The 25,232-nt window shown below is 43.5% G+C and overlaps 2 protein-coding genes across 2 annotated transcripts in view; both read left to right on the forward strand.

Moving 5' to 3' along the window:
* The window catches only part of P4HB (prolyl 4-hydroxylase subunit beta), a 366,012-nt gene extending 364,539 nt beyond the window's left edge, over positions 1–1,473 (forward strand). The window contains exon 11 of the mRNA XM_044068198.1: positions 300–1,473. Within this exon, the coding sequence (XP_043924133.1) occupies positions 300–377 (78 nt within the window). The 3' untranslated portion in view covers positions 378–1,473. The remainder of the gene's footprint in view (positions 1–299) is intronic.
* A 127-nt stretch (positions 1,474–1,600) lies between these two features.
* PPP1R27 (protein phosphatase 1 regulatory subunit 27) overlaps positions 1,601–25,232 on the forward strand; it is a 275,527-nt gene continuing 251,895 nt past the window's right edge. The window contains exon 1 of the mRNA XM_044068199.1: positions 1,601–2,384. Within this exon, the coding sequence (XP_043924134.1) occupies positions 2,204–2,384 (181 nt within the window). The 5' untranslated portion in view covers positions 1,601–2,203. The remainder of the gene's footprint in view (positions 2,385–25,232) is intronic.

Consider the following 25,232-nt stretch of genomic DNA (forward strand, 5'->3'; position numbering starts at 1 on the left):
GAAAAAGGTGGCAAAGGTAGTCATGGCTTTTATCCGAACACTGGAATGTGTCTGAGGGATGTTAGCCTGTCCTCTGACATAAGAACAGCTATGGTAATATGGTTAGTCAGGTGGACATGCCTCTGGCTAATTCCCATATGTTACGGGTACAACAGCATGACACTAGTCTGACATTGTGTAATTACAGTGATTCTCATTTGAGTTTCATGTACAGTACTACAGAAAGTAGGGTAGGTGCTACAGTCTGTTTTTTTTGTCACTAATTTTTTTTTTTTTTTTTTTTTTTTTTTTTTTAACAGGATTTAGAAGATTTGGAAGAAACTGAAGAGCCTGAGGTGGATGATGAGGAGGATATCAATCTGAAAGATGAATTATAAAGGACTTGCTCTCCCCCCCCCAAAAAAAAAAAAAACTACACTTCAGTTTCCATGTTGTCAGCAAAACCCGGAAGAAGACAAATGGTGTAGAACAACAAAATGGTTGAAATGGGAAAACCAGGGCATTTGACTCAACTATGGCCCTGTTTAACAGTTATCCATTTTTTATGAAATGCCAGTTTTGCTGTTCAGTCCCTGTGAAGGGGATGCATATCTTCATGATCCTGTAGCTGTAGTCACATGGACAGCATGGTGACTTTTTTGGGATTTTTGTTTAATGTGAGTTATTTTATTAATATTTTTTGTAACTAATTGGAATTTGCCTTTTCTCTTTCCTTCCCCTTATGTTTGACAGGGAAATATGTTGAGGAAACCAGACAACTTTTTTGTGTAAACTGTTTTGTAAAAAAGTGCCAAGCGTGAGCTGCCTGCTGTGAAAGGTTTGTAGTTATTGGGCCACTTATTGACCCTTTTGCAAAAGATGAATGGAGAGATGCATAACTATTTAGGCTCATCAGATAAATTGCATCATTGTAAGGGGTAGATGTGGTTGCGACCATATCCTAAGTGAAATGTTGTCCTCCTTTGATTGGGAGATGGGTGTTGCCAAAATGCAACTTGGAGCAGTGTTAAGGGTACACTAGTATTAATCGATAAAGTAGCAGTCCATTGCATCGTGCATCAAGTTCCATTTTGGTGGCCTGTTGGCCAGCTGTTCAGCTGTTATTCCAGACATGTTGCCTGGGAGTATTTATTACTGTGTTGTAGGTGGGTGATCCATTAGGGGAACACTGGGATTTAACACCTCAGGGATAACAATGCAGTTTGTGTTGTACAAGGCTGAGCTCGTTTGGCACTTAACTCTTCTCTTTATCTGCTGCTCCTGCTTTCCTCAACAAGAGCTTGGAAGATGTCCAGAGCTATTGAGTATAATTGGTGGGGGGGGGGGGGGTGCAGTTAGTGTCTGGGATATGGAGGGAGTAATTGAATGGGAAGTGGGTGGGTTTCAGACAGGCTCCAGATAAAGAACATTCAAACACATTCCAGCTGGGAGCAGAACAGTACCCTTGGCCAAATAAAATGTTCAAAAAACTAACTTTTTATGGCTCTGAATTATTTAGTGTTAAGTCTTCAGTTTGTTTCAAACATGCATAGTTTTTGAAAAGCTTTTATCTCTGCCAGTATTTGTAGCAATTCAAAGGTTGCAGTGTGGGTTCTTTCATCTCTGCGGTTAATACCTGAATGTTTTGGGGATATTTTGCTCATCATTTTAAGCCTTAGTGGATGCCCTAACATTTTTAGGTGTCAAACACCACACACACTCACACTACAGACCTGATCTGATGTCTGTGGGGAAAGGTCAGAAAAGATCTATGCTTCTGATCATGGTTTCACTTTTCTAGAATGGAACAGATTTACCACTGCTGTGTAGAGTTGCTGTTAACTTTCTTGCTGATTAGAGCTCCAACATTTTAGCTGTCATTTGAACTGTGAAACGTGTTTAATGGCAGCTGTGCTTGTGCAATGGGGGTGGGTAGGATGTTTCAGCACAGTGTGGACTTTACTACATTACTGTGAGGTAATGGGCATTAAAATAGAACTTTGGAAATGCATAAATGAGTGTCAGGCTGTAATTGCAGTAGTTACTAGTTGGACAAGAGAAGACTGCTTTGTATCTGTGTGATGCCCTGAACATTTCTAGTGCACTTGAAAGCCAGACTGTTGATGGTTGACAAAGTCTTGATAGTAGAAAAATTTGCACTAGTACAGACTGCAAGATTTTTTACTACATTTCAGGTGGGGATTTTATTCTAATAAATTTCAGGATGAAGTATTATCAAACATCTGTGTCTAAGCACAGAACCACCAACTCCAGGAGGCCATTGAAAACTGTACACTTTCCCAATGATATTGTATTCCAGGACCATATTAGGCAGAGTGATCTAGAACAGGTGGGAAGATTTATCCGAGCTGGAAAGGTCCGGTTGAACACAATCTACCTGTCAGGTGAGCAGTCCTAACTTACTCACATCTCCCTTAGCCTTCATGTCTACTGTGAAGGAACAATTTTAATGTTTGCTGAATGCTGTGAAAAACAATTTTACTTGTCCAGTTGTGGGAATTTTGTACATGGTAATCCGATTTTGTTGAGTTTTCATGATTTGCAGCCTTTGCTTCCTCTCCCATGTCACTTATACTAATGTGCTTTAGCTTCGTGAAGCTTGGGAGAATGAGTTGTAAAGGGAATTTTTTTTTTTTTTTGGTGGGGGGAGAATTGTGTCCTGTAGTATGTACTTAGTCTGATTCTGCTAGGCTGTGTTAAGAGTATGAACCTGTGAAACCATACTGATCCAAGGATAAATTTCCTTAAGTGACTATTCTTGATTTATTTCCTTGAACAGGGCTGCCCTAGAATGATTTTCATAAAGTGAGTTGTGATAGAATACTAAAAATTACATTTTAGCTACATGTTCCACCTTTTCTGTTATATGCTTCATGCTCTAAGCTGAAAGTGCACTAGCTCCCTGAAAGGGAGCTGCCTATCCACTTGCTGAACAAAACTAATACACCTGAAAGGGGGGGGTGTAAGAAATGGTTATGGAATATCTTTAGTCAGTACAGATAACCTGATGTTGACTGCTTTCTTTCCATAAAACCAGCCTTAACATTGGTGGGGACGGTCTTTAGCAAAACAGTATGAAAGTCTCCCACACTTGACAGAAACCTTCCACTTTCCCTCAGTGCAGCTGTCTGCATCCAGCTGCTGTGATGTCTTGAGTACCTTAAAAGTACAACTTAGCTGCATATATGTTTAAGGAAGTAATTGTAATAGACTTTAAGCTTACTCCTTTACTGACCTTGTGACTGTAGTGACTACCTGTTTGCAAATTTCACCTACCTGTTGGAGAAGAGAGCTGCATAGAGGGTCCCTGAAGTCACTGTACTAGAGCAGTTTTTTTAGGTTGCCACCTGCATAAAATGTGAGGTGATTATGATCATATGCTTTCTCTATGCAGTTCTTTCAGGATTATATGGTAGAATTGGTTAAGTGGCACATTGTAGTAACCCAGTCTTCCACTGGGAAACTTGAGAGAACCATAAGCATACCTCTTCAACTGTATAGATTTTTCACAGAATGTCCACTTTTTGCCTCATATTTGTGGTCTGTTTTCATGAAATTCTGGAAAAATAGTGGAACATCATTAAAAACTGAAGTTGGGAAAGTGACAAACATTTGAGTTTTAGGCTTCATACTCTCTAGAAAATGTATGCTAATGAAAAATCTGTTCTTTCAACTTTAAGTATGAAAGAGCAGTATTTAAAAAAATATCCCTGTTTTGCGGCCTTAGTCCTCTCTTATTTATGACTTTGCCCAGATTTCTTGCTCTAAGCGGTTGAGAGGTATGACCATTGCCCAGTCACTTTTCCTAAAATTCTTGCTCAACATCACTACTATTGTACTGAGCCAGCCTCAGTGGTTATGTGCGATGATATTGTCTCAGTAGCAGCAAACGGTTTGACTTTGTCTTCTGCTGTTTGGTTTACCTTTCAGTCGTGCACATATCACCTCCTGTAGAGTGGGATCCTTCTCCCTTGCACCCATGCACATTTAAGTTTAATTCCCTTAGTATACTGTTAGTCAGCATCATCTCTACAGAATGGGGCAGCCTACACATTCAAGAAAGATTTGCCCAGTTTTACTGATATCTGTGGGGTTGCGGATGGCCATAGAGGGCATTGGCTTTAATCTAGTTAGTGGTGAAGGATTGTTTCTTATAACCCTTCCCCTGCCAACATCCTATGTTTATGCAAGGATGGGGGGGGGGGGGGTTGAAGCATGAATACTGCTGTACTGCGCTGTCCTGCTTAACTGCTAGTGCTTTCATTTACAAGATGGCTTCTGCTAGAGGTCAAACCTATAACCAGCTCCATTTACTCTTGCCCCATTTTCTTCAAAGTACAAAACATGAAGTAGATGGTCAGTTATAGCCTCTTTCTCAGATCAGCCTTTTTTTTTCAGCTGCTTGTTGAATAAAGGTTCTAGTGGAGCTTCTCTTTTGGAGCCTTCCTCATCCCCTAATAAGTAAAGTACATACAGCATCAGTAAGAATGCAAACAGTAGATTTGTTTAACATTTATTTCCCATAATTACTGTATCCAGAGTGTAGTTTTCTTGGTATGCTGATTGGAAAATGTTCTGTTTGCTCTGAAATTGTTTTAGATGGAGAATGGTATGATCTTATGAAAGGCACACTTCAGTAATCCAGCTCATCCTTCTAGTGCTGTATACGTTAAGTTAGCTACAAGAATGTAAAAAGTGGGAGATTCAAAAGTATTTATCTGGTTTCAGTTTTCCTTGGTAAGGCATCCAAAGCTCCCTTAAAATGCTACCCATTCACGATGTGCCACTCCCTCCCCAGTCATTCTCTTAAATGGACTTGATTTGTAGCCTTCATGGACACTTCATATCTGTGGTGATCTTAAACCGTGTGTGTGTGTTAATGAAGGATGTATGCCTGTCAATGCAGATGTATTTAAATCCTGGTCCTCCATCTATATCCCTTTATTGGTTCTGGAAAATAGAGTTGCAGCCCGATTTGTGGTTTTTCCATGGAGGGCTCTCAATTTAATGTTACATTTGCTGCTTGTTGTAGTAGCTTGCAACTATAGATGTTTTTTTTTTTATCCCGTGTTTCTGTAAAGTGTAGTAGCTAGTTTGAAAGTAGTAGACTTCCAGAAGAATCTTGGACTTTTTTTGCTGTTCTTAAAATTTAAGTTCTAAAATCAAATATGGTATTTTTGACAAGTTGCAGTAGAAGTAGCTTTTGGTGAACTTTTGTTTGAAAATTGTGGGGAATCTTTTTATGTTATAAAGATATACTAGGAAGCGAGCAGTGTGAATAACCGATGTGTTTTTGTTTAAAATACATAATTACTTTAAGCAGGGTTTTAGATGCTGACAGATCACACTGCTCATTTCTGCGAGTTGTTTTGTTTCCCAGGTGACGATAACACACTTGCAGCTGTTCAAACTTTTCAGTGCCTTGTCTTGTGTTAATATGTTTGTTTGTCATGCTCTGCCTCCTTTAGCCCTTATATAGCAGTGGTGTGTTCCTGATTAAAAGTAGAAAGGAAAGCTGCTTGGCTTTATTTAGCATCAAGTCACATTTACATACGTAACGTTTTCTAGTTCAGCTTCCTATTTCTGTTAGGAACTGTTGGGATGGAGAATATTCTGTCTGAAGGGCACTCTGTAGACCTGCAGTAACATTTCCTGTCTTCGTTCTTCAGCTTAGCAGGTTCCTTTGTTGCTGTGAAGCGACACTGCTCATTTTGTCGTTCTTCAAGGTCACTGTAGACTGCAGATGTTTACATTTTTGTGATCTTGGAAGTCTTTCACAGTTTCTTTTTTTTTTTTTAGGACTTCCTTGGCTTTGACTTTAATTTGCTGCCTGTTTCATCACTGTCCCACAACTGAGACGCATACTTGGATTTGTGCTCAGTAAAGCAAGTGCAGTGGATCCATTTTTTCTGGGTCTTGTAGCTTTGTGCAAGAATTCTTGAATAGGTGATGAGTCAGACTTACCAGGGTGGCCATTTTTCTGAATATACACAGCTTTTGCCAAAGTGCACATTTGTTGACTAAAGTTACTCTAGGGGAGATCCCTTTCCCCTGAGATGCAACTTCTAGCTTTTTTATATAAAGTGTGCTGCTAGGGCTGCCAAGTTGACCCAGACCTGATTTGAATGTACCTTTTCATCATTTACTGCAGATGCAGAGTTTTAAAAGGCCAAAAAAAAAAAACAACTGTACATCTCGTGATCTAAGTTGTATCTTAACTGTGGTTGTAGCTTGTCTGTTACTTATTTTGATGAGGAGGAATGAGTGGGGTTTTTTTCTGCTGGTACGAAATGACTTTGAATGGAAATGAGACACTGACCATTCATTCAGATAGTTCCAAACTTTCTCTGCTTGTCTGAGGCAGGAATTGACCAGTAGTTTATTGGCCATTTGGACAGTTTTTCCATCTCTTTCAGCTTTCTGGTTTAAAAGCCTGCGTTTGCGCTTGTTCCCACCTTCCCTGTAACTAGTTTAGTCCAGATACAGATTTGCTGTATCCAGGACTGTGTGTAAGCTTCTGTGCCCCCAAGCCTTTCTGTGTTGGAGGGAAGCCTTCTAGCTTATCAGTGGGAGTGGTAAGCACTAGGTAGCCTTTCTACAACAAGATCCAGATTCTTAGTTTTAGCACTTGAATTTGCTTATCCGTGCTCAGCACTTGTTCAGAACTTGTAAGCACTAAATAGACTACAAATTACTACAGCACTCAACCTTCATTACCTTCATTACCTAGAGGAAAACAGTTTCTGTACTTCCTCACTTGCTTGGAGAAAAACAGCTCTTGTACTCGCTTTCCTCACTTGTCTAGAGGAAAATTTATTTTTTTATTCAGGCATGTCCAAGGGTCAGCTCCCAGTGTTTTCTCCTGTCTATCTGATGAATCTGGGCATCTTGGGGCAATGTAGCAATTACCTCATGCACACAGACAACCCTTTCCTCCTACCACCCAACACTACAACCTGTGAGAGATGCACTTATCTAGCCAAACTGTAGATAAAGCTCTCTCCAGCCAAGACTGCACTTGACAGTCAAGAGGAGAGAAGGTAAACACTTGCACGACACCCCACTCATCACATAGTCCCACTAAACCTACACCACCAAAATCCTTGCATAGAAACACAAAAACATTCGCAGAGGCTCTCAATAATAATCTGCTCAAGCAACAGAGACCTCCAAAGCAGAAACGCAAGCAACCACCTCCCACTAACACAACCCAAATGACACAGCCCACAGACTGTGTGCCACTTAACCACAGCCCATAAGGCAAAATGTACCCAACACACTAGTCATAGGTGACTCTATAGTCAGGCATACTGATGTCCCACTCACCAGGCTAAACAATAAGGTTACTGTCAGCTGCCTGTCTGGTGCCATGATCTGCCACCTAACACACGCACTCGGGTCACACCACAACAAGTACAAATATGACTCTGTGATTGTCCATGTTGGTGTGAACAACCTGAGACTTACCTCCCTGGACTATAATAAAGGACATGGAAGAGCTCTCTGATCTTGTAGCCCAGGCAGGTATGACCCTAGCCCTGAGTAGCATCCTGCCATCACCCAGAATGATACCGCAGTACAAGGACAAAATGATTGACTTCAATTGGCTAAGCGTCTGGTGTCATTCTAAGGGGATCCAGTATCTGTCTGCCTGGGATTACATGGTCGACAAACCATAATGCTTTGCCAGAGATGGCATGCACCTATCACCCCTGGGATTCCAGATACTGGCAAAGGCTCTTGCTGCCCCTATAGTGCCTTTTTTAGGTAAAGTTCAAATGACAAATTCACCACCATAAAAGGAACAGGCAAGCAAAAACTGAGGATGTGCAGTTGTTCAATCTCGCCATTCATTCTTACACATGGGTTTGGAGCCGATCCATCGGCTCTTGAGTCAGCCGCTTTTACAAGCTTGAAAAAAGCTAGAAATCAAACTGGAGAAACCAAGGATGGTTTTGATTGCTCCAGACTAGCCGCGCCAACACTGGTACCCCCTCCTGTGCAGTGTCACTGTTATCTCCATGGCACCTGCCTCAGACTCCTTCCCTGCTTTCTCAGCAGGAGCACCAAATTCTGCACCCTCAGCTTCTAACACTGAACCTTGCAGCCTGGCTAATTACTTAATCTCTCCTTTACCATCCCTCAGCAAACCTGTGATGGATATCATTTTAGAGGCAAGGAGGCCTAGTACTAGAAAATCTTATGCTGGAAAATGGAATAGTCTGTGCCTGGAACCAATCTCAAGGGATGAGCACAGCAGCGCCCAATTTACCTCGGATTTCCCAGTACTTAACTGAGATGCTTCACAAGGGCCTTTCTTTTTCTTCCATTAAAATCCATGCCTCTGCTACTGCAGACTTAAAATTTCTTTCTTGGAAAACAGCTTTCCTTTTAGCAATCACTTCAGCTAGAAGGGTATCTGAATTACAGGCCCTTATGGCAGTGGAGCCTTTCATCATCTTTCATGCGGACAGGGTGTCCCTCAGAACCAATCCATCCTTCATGCCCAAGGTGGCGTCCAGTGTGGCTCTATCAGTCCATTCATTTGCCAGCCTTTTCCAATCCACAGAATAAAGGGAACGGATTCTGCATTCCTTAGATGTGCACAGATAGCCTAGATTCTACTTGGACAGGACTAAACCTCAAAGGAAATCTGAACAGCTGGTGGCATTTCCTGCAGGGGCAGAGGGGAAGGCTATTTCAAAGCAAACCATTTCTAAATGGATAAGCCATTGCATTCATTTCTGCTGTAAGTACCATGGAAAACCTATCCCCACAGGGGATCGGACCTCACTCCACCAGGGCTGCATCTACCTCTACAGCCTTTCTCAGAGGCGTCCCTACCAGGGACATCCTAGAAGCTGCTACCTGGAGTTCTGCACATACTTTCACCAAGCATTATCATTTGCCAATTTTTTCTAAATCCAGAGCTGGCTTTGCCACTGCAGTCATGCAGGGCCTTATAGCTGGCCCTAATGCTATCTAAATTCTTCCTCCCAACGATAGCTTTAGGAGTCTACCCAAATGTAATGAATGCAACAGTGAAACACTAAGAACATGTTACAGTTTTGTACACTTACCATAAATGTAGTTAGAGTATATTCACTTTTGCAATTCTTGTTACCCTCGCTCCAGCCCGCTGACTTCTTTTGGCTATACCTCTACTTTCCTTTACTATGCTTAAAAGCCTTTTTGGTGTATTTGCTTTTTTGTTGGAGGTATAGATTTGTGCTTTTATATTTAATTGCTTCCCATTAGGGGGCACCTGTCATCTGGGGCAAGAAAAACTGATGTAATGGCATCTGCTGCATGTTTTATACCCCTGACATCATGGAAGAAGGGACAGCACCCGACCAGGACCCAAGACTTTAATCAGGCCGACTGAGGGCTACCTGCAAGCAGATAACCCAAATGTAATGCCTTCAATAGTGAATACACTCAAACATCTACATTTATGGTAAGTGTACACAACTGTACTTTCTCAGTATTCCGAAATGACTTCGATAAGCCAGCCGACTACCGATCTTCCAAAAAAAGTAAGGATAAGACATAAATCAAAAACTGCCAACGAAGATTCCTTAAGCTAGCCACCAGTCCGCCAGTACCTGGTGAGGTGCTTTTGCAGCCCCTGATACCTGCTTTTACAGATTCACAGGCCTCTACTGAGACCCATTCGGGGTCCGGTATGCCGCAAGATGCTTCTTCGACTATGGAACCTGGGGATGTCTACCTTGGATGGGTCCGGAGCTGCTGTGCAGGCACTGGCTTCTGAGGGTACATTCAGACCTTTCAATGTTCGTATTAAACAGACTACTTCATTTCTGACTAAAACTACCGAGTTTCTCAGGCCCAGAGTTTGCACTACACCTAGGAAACCGACCAAAGCGAATTCTCAAGCTCCCATGCCACAGAAACAAATGCTTAGAATGGCTGAATACCTTATTACTTTAACTAGGGGAAGCCAGCCTTCCCCCTCTAAAAGGCAAGGAATTGATTTACCTTCTGATTCTACAGACCACGAGTCCGATGACTGATCCCTCTACCAGGAACATACCCTTATCTACTATGAGGATTCAGATGCAGAGGATTGCATTCCCTCTGTCTCCCCTCCAGAGGACTTTTCTTTCAGTGAAACCTTGCATACCTTAAGAGAGCATTTCTGCTGGGAATGTCGGGACTGCCCACAGTCCAAAAAGAGACTCTGAGAATTTTTAGACTTGCATCAGCACAGGTCTCTAGCTATACCCCCTGTCCTGGATATTGTAGACGTCTTCATGGAATCAAGTCTTACCCCTGGTACTTTACCACCAGCTCCTAGAAAGCCTAACTGGTACTACAAAGTACCTGAATCTCTCAAATTTCTCTCTAAAAATCCCACTGCGGATCCAGAGACCATTTTCCAGGGACCTAAAGGTATTAAGGCTACTACAGCCAAAAATCCTACCCCTTCAGACAGGGATTCTAGGACTTTAGACAGATTGGATAAGAAGGTATAATACCTCTGCAACTCTTGCCATCAGGGCAATTGCCAGTTTCACATGTTGAAGTACCAGCAGCATATTATAGAACTAATTAAACAAAGTGTTGATTCCTGATTGTACAGAAAATAAAGATGTACAAGAGTTAATGCACTCTGCAAACCAAGTTGGTAAACCTACTCTGCAGTGTGGTTTTGATGCCTTAGAAGCATCTTGCAGGACTGCTGTCACTGGGTCTGTACTGAGAAAGCATGCTTGGCTGAAGAAACAAATCCTGCCAGACCATGTCAAAGTAAAATTACTAGATGCTCCATTATACCAAGAATGTTTGTTTGGCACAAAAGCAAAGGAAGTTCTTAAAGATGGAGGAAAAAGCTAAATGTATGCAAACTGTTAAAGATTTCTTGCAGGTATAGCCACCTAGATTCAGTAGGCATTGGCCTTCTAAAACTGGTCCTTTCCAGTCTCTCCCAGATCTTCCCAGTCCAAACACAGGGGCAGCAGACCACAAAGACTACGTTCTCAGGGTATGCAGAGATCTAAACAATGGAGTGCTCCCACCTCAAAAACAGGGAGTGGTAAGCCACCCCCTTATGGAAAAAGTTCACAATGACTTGTTTGTCATCCTTCCCAGCCATGCCCAAAGTACTTGCACCCCTAGGAGGAAAACTCACCCTGCATGCAAAAAACTGGAAGTACATTACCCAGAACCAATGGGTCCTAAACATTGTATCACATGGGTACAGATTCTACTTCCACTCACTGCCAACCCCAAGCGGGTTGCCAGTCCTTCCTCCAAACCAGTGGGCAGAGGCTCCAAAAGCAAGTACGTTCTCTTCAGTGTCAGAGCTATTTAACCTGTTCCAATAGAGCAAAGGGGACAGGGTTTCTACTCCAAACTGTTCCTGTTGCCCAGAAAAGAGAACTCTTGGCGCCCTCTCCTGAATCTATCCATTCTCAACACCTTCCTTATGGTACCAAAATTCAAAATGCTTACACTCCGGCAGCTGCTTCCTATGCTAGAATGGACTCCTGGCTGGTCACGCTAGACTTAAAAGTAGCTTATCTGCACATCCCCATAAGGGAATCTTGCAGGAAATGTCTACATTTCAGAGCAGGCTCCATTTACCATCAGTTTTCTGCACTTTCCTTTGGCTCATCTATTCTGCCCAGGGTATTCACAAAGTGCCTGGCTCCAGCCATTGCATACTGCAGGCAGAGAACTATTCAAATTTACCCATGCTTGGACGATTGCCTGATTCAGGCGGACAGCCAGGAATTGCTACTTCAGCACCTGACGTTTGTGAAGAGAATTCTGACTTCTCTGGGGTATACCATCAATGAAAAGAAATCACACCTGGTACCCAGCCAAAAGATTGTATTCCTGGTAGCAAGCTTGAACACAACTTCCCAGACGGCATTCCTCACTCCAGAAAAGCAGGTTTATTTGAGAAATTACTTCAAACTACTGGCAATCAAAACCCAGCTATCTTCAAGAAAAATACTACAAGCCCTAGGGTTCATGGCCTCATGTATTCTATTAATTCCATATGCAAGACTGCAAATGGGGAAACTTCAATGGTACTTAAGCCTCTGGTGTCAACATTTTCAGGACCTTGAAACACAGATTCGTATCATTCCTTGTCTAAGGACCGAGTTCCTTTCGTGGGGAGAGGCTTGCAACCACAAGGGACTCACTTTCACTCAAACTCCACAAAGGCCTGTCCTCATCAATTAAGATTCATGCCTCTGCCATCTCAGCTCATTACAGTACTGAGCCACCCCTCTTCTCTCACCCTTTGATCAAACAGTTCCTTAGAGGAGCTGAAAACTTAAGACCCCCCAAATTAGAGCACCCACTCCTGCCTGGGACCTTCTCTTTGTACTAGAGAAGCTCATGCTTCCCCCTTTTGAGCCTGCTGCTACAGCAGAGTTAAAATTCCTCTCTTGGAAAATAGCCTTACTTCTAGCCATCACTTCAGCAAGAAGAGTGCCTGAGTTACAGGCTCTTATGGCTGTGGAACCCTTCATTATTTTCCATGCGGACAGGGTTTCCCTCAGGACTAACCCATAATTTATGCCCAAGGTGGTATCCAGTGTGGCTTTAAACTAATCCATCCATTTACCAACCTTTTACCCTAATCCTCAGAATAAAGGGGAAAGGCTCCTGCACTCCTTGGACGTGCACAAGACAGCTCAGGTTCTACCTTGACAGGACTAAGCCTTTCAGAAAAACTGACCAGCTGCTGGTCAGCTTTCCTACAGGGCAGAGGGAAAGGCCATTTCAAAGAAAACCATTTCCACATGGATAGCACACTGCTTCCATTTCTGCTTCAAAACCCATGGCAAACCTATCCCACAGGGGATCAAAACACATTCCACAGTGGCTACCTCAACCTCTACAGCATTTCTCAGGGGAGTCCCTCCCAGGGACATCCTGGAAGCTGCAGCCTGGAGTTCTGTACACACCTTCAAGCATTACCACTTACATGTCTTTTCTAAATCCAGAGCTGGATTTGCCACGAGTCTTGCAAGGCCTGCTAGCCACCCCTAATACTTCTCGTCTCCACCCCTCCTCATCTTTGGGAATCAGCCCAAGTGTGATGACTGCAACAGTGAAACACTAAGAACATAGTACAGTTGTGTACACTTGCCATAAATGTAGATGTTAGTGTATTCACTGTTGCAGTCCTGACTTCTCTGTGCTTTCTACCTTTACTCTTTTTGGCCATATCTTATGGCTATGGTGTTTACTTTTTACTGGAGGTGTTCCACACCATGCCGTTGCTTCCTATTTTGGGGGCTCCTGACATCTGGGGCAAAACTGATATAATTGCGTCAGCTATATGTTTTATACCCCTGCCATCATGGAAGAAGCGACAGCATGCTATGCAGAAATACCAAGACTTGGTATTCGGGCCGACTGAGGGCTACCTGCAGGCAGATAACCTAAGTGCGATGACTGCAACAGTGACTACACTCTAACATCTACATTTATGGTAAGTGTACACAACTGTACTTTCTAGGCCTTAGATACAGAAGGTAAGAGGTTGCTCTGTAGTTTGAGGCATAGTTAAAGTACCGCTTGTTCAGGTTCCAGTAATACCTAGTGGATCTGGCACTGGATAAATCTGGCAGCTGTACTTGTTGTGGGGCTCCATGGTCTGCTCTTTTTTTAACAATTTGGTTGCTTTGCTTTTATGCTAAGGCTGTTGTATATGCACTTTGTAGAATGATGTGCACTTTGCAGAATAATGATTGGCTATCCCAAGTATGAGCTTAGGCAGGTATTCAGTATGTCATGTTAGTGCTGGCTTCACAGGACGTTTTAGAGGACCTTCAAAAGAAGTGAGTGTTGGAAGGTTGAGTGTCCTTTGATGCCCAGCCTCCACTTCCAGACTCTCAAATTAGCAAGGGTTCTTAAGGTCTGGCAGTTTTGCCCCATAGCTATCCGAGCTACCCCCCTCCCCCAGAGGGGGCAGCTTCAGAATGACTCAGCGGGTGTGAGTGGATGGGTGAAAGATCAAGCGTTCTCACCCTGACTTGGAGGATCATAGTTGGATGCCTGTGCTCAGTTGAGCCTCTGATGCAGTACAATTTCTTATCGGTGGAAATTAACTGCATGTGAATGTCTACTTCCTCTTCTGAAGTACAGAGAAGTTGTAGTGAGGGATGCTGGTTTCCCCCATTCTTGATGTGAAATGATGCCTGCGTAATAAGAGTTGCTTACACAGTCAAGTATTTTGCCACAAACTGATCAGTTGTCTGTCAGGACTATGCTAAGGCTTTCACACCTCTAAGTCCCGTTTTTGGAATCTTTCTGTTGAGAGGGTTAGGAGGGTGGCCTAGTGATTAAGGTGTTTGCCTTCGAAACAAGGTGCAGGGTTTGAGTCTCACAAGGGATAATTGGCTAGGCTTAAAATGGCTCGCAAGGGCAATTAGCCTAGTACTAATCTATGAGATAAAGGTGGATAATCTGTACGAAATGTGGGCATACCACTGATGCTTGTACAGGTACAGCTGTGCCACAGTAAGAAGGCAGCATGCTTTTATCTCCTCTTGATTGTAATGAGTTGAGGCTGTACATGTTCATGCATAACTGCTACGCTGGCTGCCCTGAAGAGCCATTTTTAAGCCTAGCCAATATCCTGAAGTTGGAATTTAACCCTGTATCTTTTGTTTGAGGTGAAGACCTTTATCATTATGCCGAACCCACCCACTTTGTGCTTATCCTTGCCAGTTTTTCAGCTGTGACTCGGGCTACAAAGAGAAGGGTTAAAACAATTTATGTAGATTTGTGAAGCCAGACCACCACCATGTTTTTATATGGAAGGAAACAGAAGTCCCCAGAAAATCCCAAGTAGGGCATGGAGAAAGGATGCAGAGTGACCAGATATTGGAACTTAATCATCAGATCCTGGGACTGAGGCCAAGATCTTGACATGCTGAATATCAAGAAGCAGTCATTCAGTACATGATTGGAGAAGGGCGTGCTGTTTGCCCCCCCCCCCCCTCAGAACATTTTCAAGAAGCTGGGAAAGGGCAAGACTGTGGAACCTGTTAAGCAGTTATTTCTTAGCCGCCCCACCACCACCACACACACACACACACACACACACTTCAGGTGTAGTAGGAACTACCCTCTAATAAATCCAAGATTGTTCATTCTAGGCAAAAAGGCTTTGTGGGCACAGAGAAGAAGGTAGACTTAGGTTAGGAAGATCTCTCCAGTATGCATGTAGGCAGTAGCCCCCTCTTCTCCAAACCTCCTTGATGAGTTTCTTATTTCAAGAACTGCTGAATTTCCATAATTAAAGACAGACAAACTTTGGTAAAGGAGATGATGTCCTCAGGCTAGATTGAATTTAAAGGCTTCCCCCCATTCCTGCAAATGCTTTCTACCAGCCCAGGAAAACGTAGCTCTGCTGTTGACTTATTTTTTTCAGTTTTGAGATTGAGGCATTTCCTCTCCAGGAATAGTAAGGAGTGGTGTGTTGTGCTCAGGAAAGTGCAGGAGTATGGATGTTTGGCTGAAGTAGTCTATTCTACATTCTCCTAATAAAATGGTGATTTATCGGTGGTTTGAAGAGTCATCTGTGTAGCAATGCATTACCAGTGGTTCCAGTTCTGGGATGGTAATATTGCACTTGAATAGCCTGGTGTATTTCTCAGTCAATAGTAAGCTGCATTTGACAGGGAAGGCCAGTTATGGAGTCCGTGAATGTGATTTTTAATGAGGTCAACTGCCATAAACTCAATTTGAGATCCAATGTGTGAGGTTTTGTGGAATGTGAAGCAGTTGAAGAATGAAGTGATTGCAATTGAAGATGGCTGCAATAGAACATTACCAGTCTGAGACTATGGCAAATCATACAGGCACATGACTTGCTGTTGGCCACAGTTCTCCAGCTTGGAGTAAACCTTTTCTGAACTCAAAAATTGGATTGGATCTGAAAGTAGACCACTTGAAGAGCCGATCATACTGGCCTAATACATGAGTGATTAGCCTCCAGCAGGGCAAAATTTACAGGAGCAACTATGATAGCAGGGAGAAAACTTGTTTACATTTACAACTGGATCTAGATGCATATTTTCTTGAGTGGTATTTCACATGCAAGAGTAGTGCTGAAACAGTTCAAGGAATACAACTTCAAAGTCTCTGCTCCATGTTCCCCAGTTTGTGTGCAGAGGGGAAAATTCTCTGGTGTTTAACTTGGGGATGTAGAAAGCTACCTGGAAGCATCTAATTAATGGCTCCTGCAAATGCCACAGGGCATTCTGGTTTTCTTGTTTTGAGGGACAAGAGACTGCCTAAAAAGGTTATGGTGGTAAGTCACTCCTTAAAGCGGTATTGAGGGGGGGGAGTAAGGCAAGGAAGGAACAGCATTGTTTTGAGTGCTGATTCAAGTGTTAGAATTGTATGCAGGCAGTTGAACTTCTCAATATACACAGAAAATAAGTTTCCAGACTTTGGCCACCATGGATGAATTGCTTGCTTGAAGTGACTGAATTGGAGTTATTTGCATGACCCATCCTTTCAAAAAATCTAAATCTTAAGAAGGCACATCTTGTATGTTTATACAACCACTGTCTGAAGCTACATTTCATTTGTCATAGTGGTGTGCACTCCTCAAACTTAACAGCAAGTGTTTGAGTTAACAAAAAATTGACTTGCTTTTTCCAGAGCTTTCAACTGGTTTATGGGCTCAGTTGCAGTGTACAAGATGCTTTTATCAGCAGAGGCAATTGATGCAAAGTTGCAGCATGTTTTTGTGGGGCTGTGTGCATCTGAATGTTTAACACTTGTATATTTTTCAACAAATTTTAGGTTCAATAGGTCTTGTGGTTTACTAAATGTGCATGCACAGTTTATGAAAAATGCTTTTTCTAGATGTCCTTCAAGGATGCATCTGCAGTCCTAACATATGGGTTGTCCTGCCTCAGGCAGCCCTTCGGTCGGCCGGATTCCAAAGTCTGGGTCTGGCCTCGGCTGATGTCGCACTTCACCCGACGTCATAGCTCCTGGGGTATAAAGGCATCAGCAGACGCCATTTTCCTCAGTCTTTCTTGCAGCGCGGTGCCCGAAGCAGAAGCTGTTCGCAAGTGCCGGTCGGTCAGATCCAGAGATTTCAGCTACCGAAGACTTCTAAAAAAGCTAAGTACCCCGTTGGGGACTCTTTCTTGCCTCAGCCGATGTCAAAGTAAATAATTGTTTAACTTGTGGGAAACAAATATCTCATAAGGATTTCCACTCTTACTGCCTTCCTTGCTTAGGCCCAGACCACGACGTAGCAGCTTGTTTAGCCTGTGCTTCCTTCAACCGACGGACACTTAGACGTCGGTCGGAGTTTGCCGAAGAGTTTTTTGGCCCCGCTTTTGCATATAAAATGCCGTCGGAGACTCAGACTACTCATTTAGCCAAAAAACGCAAGGAAAAGGACCGACACTCGTGGCCCGCGGTTTCGGCTGAAACCACGGTTAGGCCTACCGCGAGTGTCTCTGTTTCGGCTGAAACAGAGTCCTCGGTTCTTCCTTCGGCCGAAAGCATGCCTCCGACGACCGAGGCCTTACAGGCCACGGCTGAGTCGGCTACAGAAATTCATACCGAAGAAGCAGGCACACAGGAATTGTCAGACACCATCCCGTTGGACATCTCTACTCCTGCACGTGGGGAAGCTAGGCCCCCTGCTTCTATGTCTATTAAGGCCTTCTCCAGGGCTAAGGCAGCTAAATCTTCTAAGGCCTTACCTGCTAAAGCTCCCTCTCACAGGCCTTCCTCCTCTTCACAGATTCTTAGCCTGGCTGAGGACCTTATTTCTCTGATCAGGGGATCCCAACCTCACCCAGACAGGGCCTCACAACCTCCTCCTGAAAAAAGGCCTAGGACTGAACCTCCTGAACCTCTCTCCTCTGACTATTCCTCGGATGGATCAGAGTTATCAGACCATCAAGAAGGACCATACTCTCCTTATGAGGATACGGATGCAGAAGACTCCATTCCTTCTGCCTCCCCCCCCCCCCCCAGAAGAATTTTCATTTGGAGAAACCCTACACTCAATGAGGGAACACTTCCAGTGGCAGGGTCAGGATTTTTCAGATTCAAGGAAAAGGCTAAGGACTTTTTTACACTTACCACAGCATAGGCCTTTAGCCATACCACCTGTACTATCAGTTGTTGATGCATACAATGATGCCAGTTCTGCACCTGATTCTCTTCCCTCGGCCCCTGCCAAACCTGACAGATATTACAGGGTCCCGGATACTCACTTCCACTTGTATAAGGCCCACGCTGCAGACCCAGAGACCATCTCTCAGGGCCCTAAGGGTGTTGCAGCGGCATCTGCTAAAACCCCCCTACCCTCTGAAAGAGAATCTAGAGCATTAGAGAGATGGGGAAAAAGGTTTATACATCTGCTACTCTTTCTGCTAGAGTTTTAAACTGTCAGTTTCACATGATTCAGTACCAGGATTTTTTGTTAGATCAGTTGAGTAAACAGCTTTCCTCTCCTGAACCTTTAGACCGTAAGTCACTTCAGGATTCACAACTCACAGCAGGTCAGTAATCATTTCTTAAAATGTGGCTATGATGCACTGGAGGCTTCATTTAGATCAGCTATGACTGGAGCAGTGATTCGAAGGCATGCCTGGCTAAAAGAGCAAACCTTGCCAGACCATGTTAAGTCAAAACTCCTGGATGCTCCTATGGAGAAACAAAGTTTATTTGGCTCCCCTGCAGAGGAGGTTCTCAAGAAAGTGGAAGAAAAGGCAAAATCTGTACAAACAGTCAAGGATTTCCTGCAGGTACAACCTCCGAGGTTCAGCAGAAATTGGCCTTCAAAAAATTGGTCCTTTCCAGACACCTCCAGAGCACAGAGAGCCAGAAATAGACGCCCAAGAGGCAGAGGTCAATCAAGAGGTGCCTACAGGGGCCGTCAGTGGCAACCTGACAACCAGAGGAGTACCACCACAGCTACAACCACTTCCACAGGACAGACACAATGACTTGGCTCTGACTCCGCCTACCGGGGCACAACTGGAAGCACCCTTGGGCGGAAAGTTAGCTTTATTTTCAAAAAACTGGCATTGCATTACAGGAGACAAATGGACTTTGCAAACAATAGACAAAGGCTACAGGTTTCATTTCCACACTTTACCAAAAAAGAGAGGAATGCCAAACCTTCTATCAAGCCAGAAGCCAGAGGCTCTAAAACAAATCGCCAACTTTCTAAGGATGAGAGCAATAGAAAAGGTACCATTTATGGAACAAGGCCAAGGATTTTACTCCAGACTATTCCTTGTACCAAGAAAAGAAACTCAATGGAGGCCTATACTCTACTTGTCCGCACTGAACACATATCTCATTGTACCGAAATTCAAGATGCTGACCCTACAGCAACTTCTTCCCATGTTGGGCAAGGAGTCTTGGCTGGTGACTCTAGAACTCAAGGAGGCATACCTGCACGTCCCCATACGACCAGATTGCAGAAGACACCTCAAATTTCTTGCAGGATCAGAGCATTATCAATTCTCAGCATTGCCCTTTGGCTTATCTACTGCGCCCAGAGTATTCACGAAATGCCTGGCATCAGTAATTGCACATTGCAGGCTTCAGGGAATTCAAATTTACCCATACCTGGACGACTGCCTAATACAAGCGGACAACAAGACAAAAATAATAAAGGATTTGACCTATGTCATACAACTACTGCAAGCATTGGGATACACAGTCAACATACAGAAGTCAAGACTAGTGCCATCCCAAAGGATAACATTTTTGGGTGAATAGTTGGACACAATAACTCAGATGGCTTTTCTCACAGAAGAAAAACAAAAGCAACTTCCACTCTACTTCATGGCATTGACAAGACAAACTCAGCTTACTGCAAGGAAAGTCCTGCAGGCCCTGGGTTACATGGCATTCTGCATAATTTTGATCCCACATGCCAGACTGCATATGAGAAAGTAACAGTGGTACCTAAGGAATGTATGGTCTCAACACAGACACAGCCTAGAAACCATGATACCAATAATTCCATGCCTGAAACAAGAATTCCTGTGGTGGGCTCAGGCCTGCCAGACAAACAGAGGGTTGCCTTTCCACAAACCACAACCAAGGCAGACCATCACCACGGACGCCTCAGACCTAGGCTGGGGGGCTCACATGGAAGACAAGTGTATCCAAGGCCTATGGTTCCAAGACCAGCTGAATCTACACATAAATCTAAAGGAGATGCTGGCAGTGAAGCATGCAATCGAGGCATTCAAAACATTCCGGACACCTGCTGATAAGGACGGACAATACCACAGTTATGTGGTACATCAACAAGCAGGGAGGCACGCATTCTTACCCTCTATGCCGGATGGCAGTAGATCTGTGGAACCTAGGCCTGACTCTCAACTTTCAATTGCAGGCCAGATTCGTTCCAGGAAAAGAAAATTCACTAGCAGACAGATTAAGCAGAACTACCACGGATGCTCACGAATGGATGCTGCATCCAGACATCTTCAAAACCATAACAAAGACATGGGGAATGCCAGAGATAGACCTGTTCGCCTCCCCACTCAACCACCAACTGAAGAAATTCTGCTCAAGAGAATACCACCCACAAGCCTGGAGGGTGGACTCCCTTACTTTCAGCTGGAGGGATCTGACAGTTTATGCCTTTCCACCTCTACCATTGATGCACAAAGTTCTACTGAAGATCAGGGAGTAACAGCCAAAGGTAATCCTGATTGCTCCAAACTGGCAAAGGCAGCATTGGTACCCGTTACTGAGAAGCATGTCTCTGACGAACTCATGGCCTCTACCTCTATGGCCTTTACTTCTAACAGAACAACTACAAAGACCCTGCATCCAAACTTGAAAACACTGCAGCTAACTGCTTGGAAAATTGCATAAAGCAGAACCAACCGGTTCTATCTCAGAGGGTTAAGCACATTATCCTGGAGGCTCGCAGACCCTCCACAAGGAAAACATACTCAGCCAAATGGAAGAGATTCCTCGTTTGGAGTGCATCAAAGGGAACAGATGTTACACTGGCTAACCTTGCACACATCCTAGAATACTTAGCAGAACTGTTCCACAATGGCCTGTCCTATTCTTCCATTAAGATTCATGCTTCAGCAATCTCAGCAGAGTACAACATGGATCCTCCTATCTTCTCTCAACCTCTCCTCAGACAATTTCTAAGAGGGATCACAAATGTAAAACCTCCAAGGAAACCACCTCTGCCTGCATGGGATCTCAATTTTGTGCTGGAAAAATTGACACTCCCCCCTTTTGAACCAGCAGCATCAGCAGACTTACAGTTCTTATCTTGGAAAACTGCCTTCCTTCTAGCAGTCATTTCAGCAAGAAGGGTATCCGAGTTACAGGCCCTAATGGCAGTGCAGCCTTTCCTTATTTTTCACCAGGATAGTGTCTCTGAGAACCAATCCTACTTTCATGCCAAAGGTGGTATCCAGAGTATCCTTGAACCAAGCTATTCATTTACCTACGTTCTTCCCAAACCCACAGAACAGGGGGGAAAAACTACTGCACACCTTGGATGTGCACAGACAACTGCGCTACTACCTGGACAGAACTAAGACCAACAGAAAAACTGACCAGCTTCTGGTAGCATATGCAACAGGAGTGCAAGGAAAAGCAATTTCCAAACAGACAATTTCAAAATGGATAGGAAATTGCATTCGATTGATTCTGTTATTCTTTTCATGGAAAGGCAACTCCTGAAAATATCAGGCCTCACTACACAAGAGCTACAGCCACCACTACAGCTTTCCTACGAGGAGTGGCTACCAAAGACATTTTAGAAGCTGCTACTTGGAGCTCCGTGCATACATTTGCCAAGCATTACAATCTTCCTTTATACTCCAGATCCCGAGCAGGGTTTGCAACTGCAGTTTTACAAGGGATCTTAACTACACTATCATTATCTTAGTGCCTCCTCCCCCAGTTTGGCTATGGTATTCTACCCATATGTTAGGACTGCAGATGCATCCTTGAAGGACATAGTACAGTTTTGTACCTACCATAAATGTAGATGTCCGATAGGTATGCATCTGCAGTCAGGATTACTCACTCTCCTTCCCCTCTGTGGTATTCCTAGGGTACTTACCCCCCCCCCCCTCTTAGCTAGCTGGGGGAATCTATTATGGTGTATTTGTTGTATGTATATATGTATATATACCTTTTGTTTTCTACTGTTTGGAATTTCTACTTTATCCAAATTTAGCCTTTCTAGAGGGCACCTGGCATCTGGGGCAAGAAACACTGAGGAAAATGGCGTCTGCTGATGCCTTTATACCCCAGGAGCTATGACGTCGGATGAAGTGCGACATCAGCCGAGGCCAGACCCAGACTTTGGAATCCGGCCGACCGAAGGGCTGCCTGAGGCAGGACAACCCATATGTTAGGACTGCAGATGCATACCTATCAGACATCTACATTTATGGTAGGTACAAAACTGTACTTTTTACCTACCGAAATGTCTGTAGCACTAAAATTGGACAGATTTCCATTCTAATGAATGGATGGTTGCAGGGATGTTGAGGGTGTGGATAGTTGGTACATGCCTACTTTGGTATTCTGCCTCCACCCAGGGAATCTTAAGTTTTGTATTTTGTGTCAGATACAGAATGTTACCACTGTCTACGGTAATCCAGCAGTCCTGTACACACTTCTCAGCCAGTCAGGGAGAAATCAACAGAATCTGGGATAAATCCAGAAATCAGGAACACTTGTAAAATATTAGGGATATTAGTGCGAGACATTGGCAGAGTAAGAGAATGTAAATTAATGTTTCCTGAAGTAAAAAGTCTGCAACTCTATTGTCATTAAGTGAAATTCACCAGTTTTTGAGGGGATTAAGTGGGACAGCTAAATTTGAGTCAGGGATGCCCCTTAAAATCTGAGACAATTAAGTGAAACATATGCATGTACATGATGCAAGTACCTTCCATACTCCTCCCCCACTTCCTGTAACTGGGTATAGTCAAGGGTCCATTACATTGTTTCTTGGAACATGTTGGGGTTTAAACATATCAATCAAAAGGTATCAACCCCCCCCCCCTCCCTCCCAAAAAAGGAAGAAGTGCATTTTAGTTTTCTGGAGACCGAAGGTAACAAGTAGATACTGTTTTAATTTTTTGCAGTGCTTTGACAAATGAGTACATAATGTGATATTTTTGTGTATATGGGTACTTGTCTGCTACTAAAGACTTCAGGGATAGGAAAACATTGGGAGCTGACAGAAGTGTATGCTGGTGTTATGGTACAAAGCTCTGACATCTACATTTTTTTCTGCTTGTTTTTATGACCCCAATCAGGAAGAACTGAGTGTGTGGGATCTAAGGAAGCACTGGTATGATTGAAGGGGGGGGGGTATGGTCAAATCCTGCACGTTAGCTAGGTGATTAGAGACTTAGCTAGTAGACATGTGGTGTCACAATTCTTGAAGGGCAGGACTTTGCATACCTTCCTCCAAACATAAACTTAGTTCTGTAAGCCTTTTTTGTTGAATTAATTCTGATTTGGCTTCCTCTGTAGTTAATGTTGGATCTACTTGCAGTGCACTAACCACAACTTGATCTTTTTATTAAGGCTATATGCCCATTGTACTTGTTCCCACCCTAGCATAACAGTTGGACACTTTGCAAGGTAAGAAGGCCCTTGTAAAACAATTTGTTTTGGAGGGAAGATTTGGACTCTGGGATCTCATTGATGTTTCAGTGGGAACTAACTCTCTTCATTTGATGTGCAGATGTCTTCCAGAGGCAGAATTTGGCAGAGAGGAAATCTTTAAGTGTCTCAAGAGCTTGAGAGGAGGATATGAGTTGTTTAGTTTCACATGTGTAGGTAAAGGTGTTTAGGTAAGATATAAAGGCCCTGCAAGTACTCATTTACAAAAGATGGGAGGGATGAAGTTTTTGGACCAAGCACTTGCATTTGCCAGGCTGGTGACTGCCTAGCTCTGGAAAAGATGTTGGCAGGTCATATCAGTAATGGCATACCTTAGAATTTCAGTGCAGTACACCAGAGAGAAATATTTTAATTTATGCACTGCTATGTTCTGGATGTGAAGCTCAGTTTTGATAGTCTGTTGGAGTGAGTTGAATGTCCAAAAGCGATGGGTTTACAAATTTGACCTAAATCTTCTGTCAGACGGTTTTCAAGCTGTAGATGGTTCGCAGGGCAGCAAGGGCTCCTGGCCCTGATAAATGGCTTCTTAAAGAAGGCCTTTAAGAAAATCCCTTGGGTGCACTTTGCTGAAGCTCAGTGGAGTTTGCCATATTGGTGCAGTACCCTTGCCCCACTGCATTTGGATGTGATTTTCTTAAAGAATGAACCTGTGTTCCATATATTTTTTGACCAAATTTATTGCCCTTAAATGCAGGCATGCTTACATAGTGCCCTGACATGGCCCTCTTTTTGGACTTTGACAAGGTATTTGAGTTTTCACTGGGATTTTATTTGAAAGGCTGTTGAATTTTGTTATAAAGGTCTTAAGTTTGGATATCACTGCTAATGCAAGTGGTTACAACCGAAGACTCTCCAGTATTCTCTTCCTCAAGGGGCACAAGGTAAGAGTGTACACCATTCTTTTGATTATCTTTGTGTTTCACTGTTGCAGTCATCACATTTGGGTTATCCCTGCCAGGGTAGCCCTCGGCCTGCCCGAATACCAGAGACTTAGTATTTTTTTACGTTGGTTGCTGTTCCTCAAGAACTGATGTCACGTAGTCAGTAGTATAAAGTAAGGCAGCCGACCGACACCATTAAATCAGTCTTTCTTGCCGCAGAGCCCGAAGCAGAAGCAGTTCACACGAGTGCCGGTCGGCCGCAACCTGGGTTTGTCTACTGAATTGAAGCTGGAGTCTCTTAAAGCTAAGTACCCCGTTGAGGATCCTTTTTTTCTTGCACTAACTGATGTCTGAAAAAGTTAATTGTCTCGCCTGTGGAACGCAAGTACCACACAGAGACTTCCATTTTTAGTGTCACTTGTTTAGGCCCAGACCATGACGTCCCCCATTGTCGCTTCTGTGCTTTAAGGGCCACTATATGTCGTTGGGCCCTTATTGTAGCCAGATATTTTTGCTTACAGTCCTCGAACTCCATTATGGCTTTGGTAAGCCATTCGACAGCAGATCTTCTGAAAAAATGTAAAGACAGACAGACCGCACAGGTCCAAACCTTCTGATGATGCTTCTGTTAAGCTAGTCATCAGTTTTCCGGTCCTCTGAGGTGCTTTCGCA

Source organism: Protopterus annectens, chromosome 4.part0, assembly GCF_019279795.1.
Source record: "Protopterus annectens isolate FY-2018-M chromosome 4.part0, PAN1.0, whole genome shotgun sequence".
In the NCBI taxonomy this organism is placed as follows: domain Eukaryota; kingdom Metazoa; phylum Chordata; order Ceratodontiformes; family Protopteridae; genus Protopterus; species Protopterus annectens.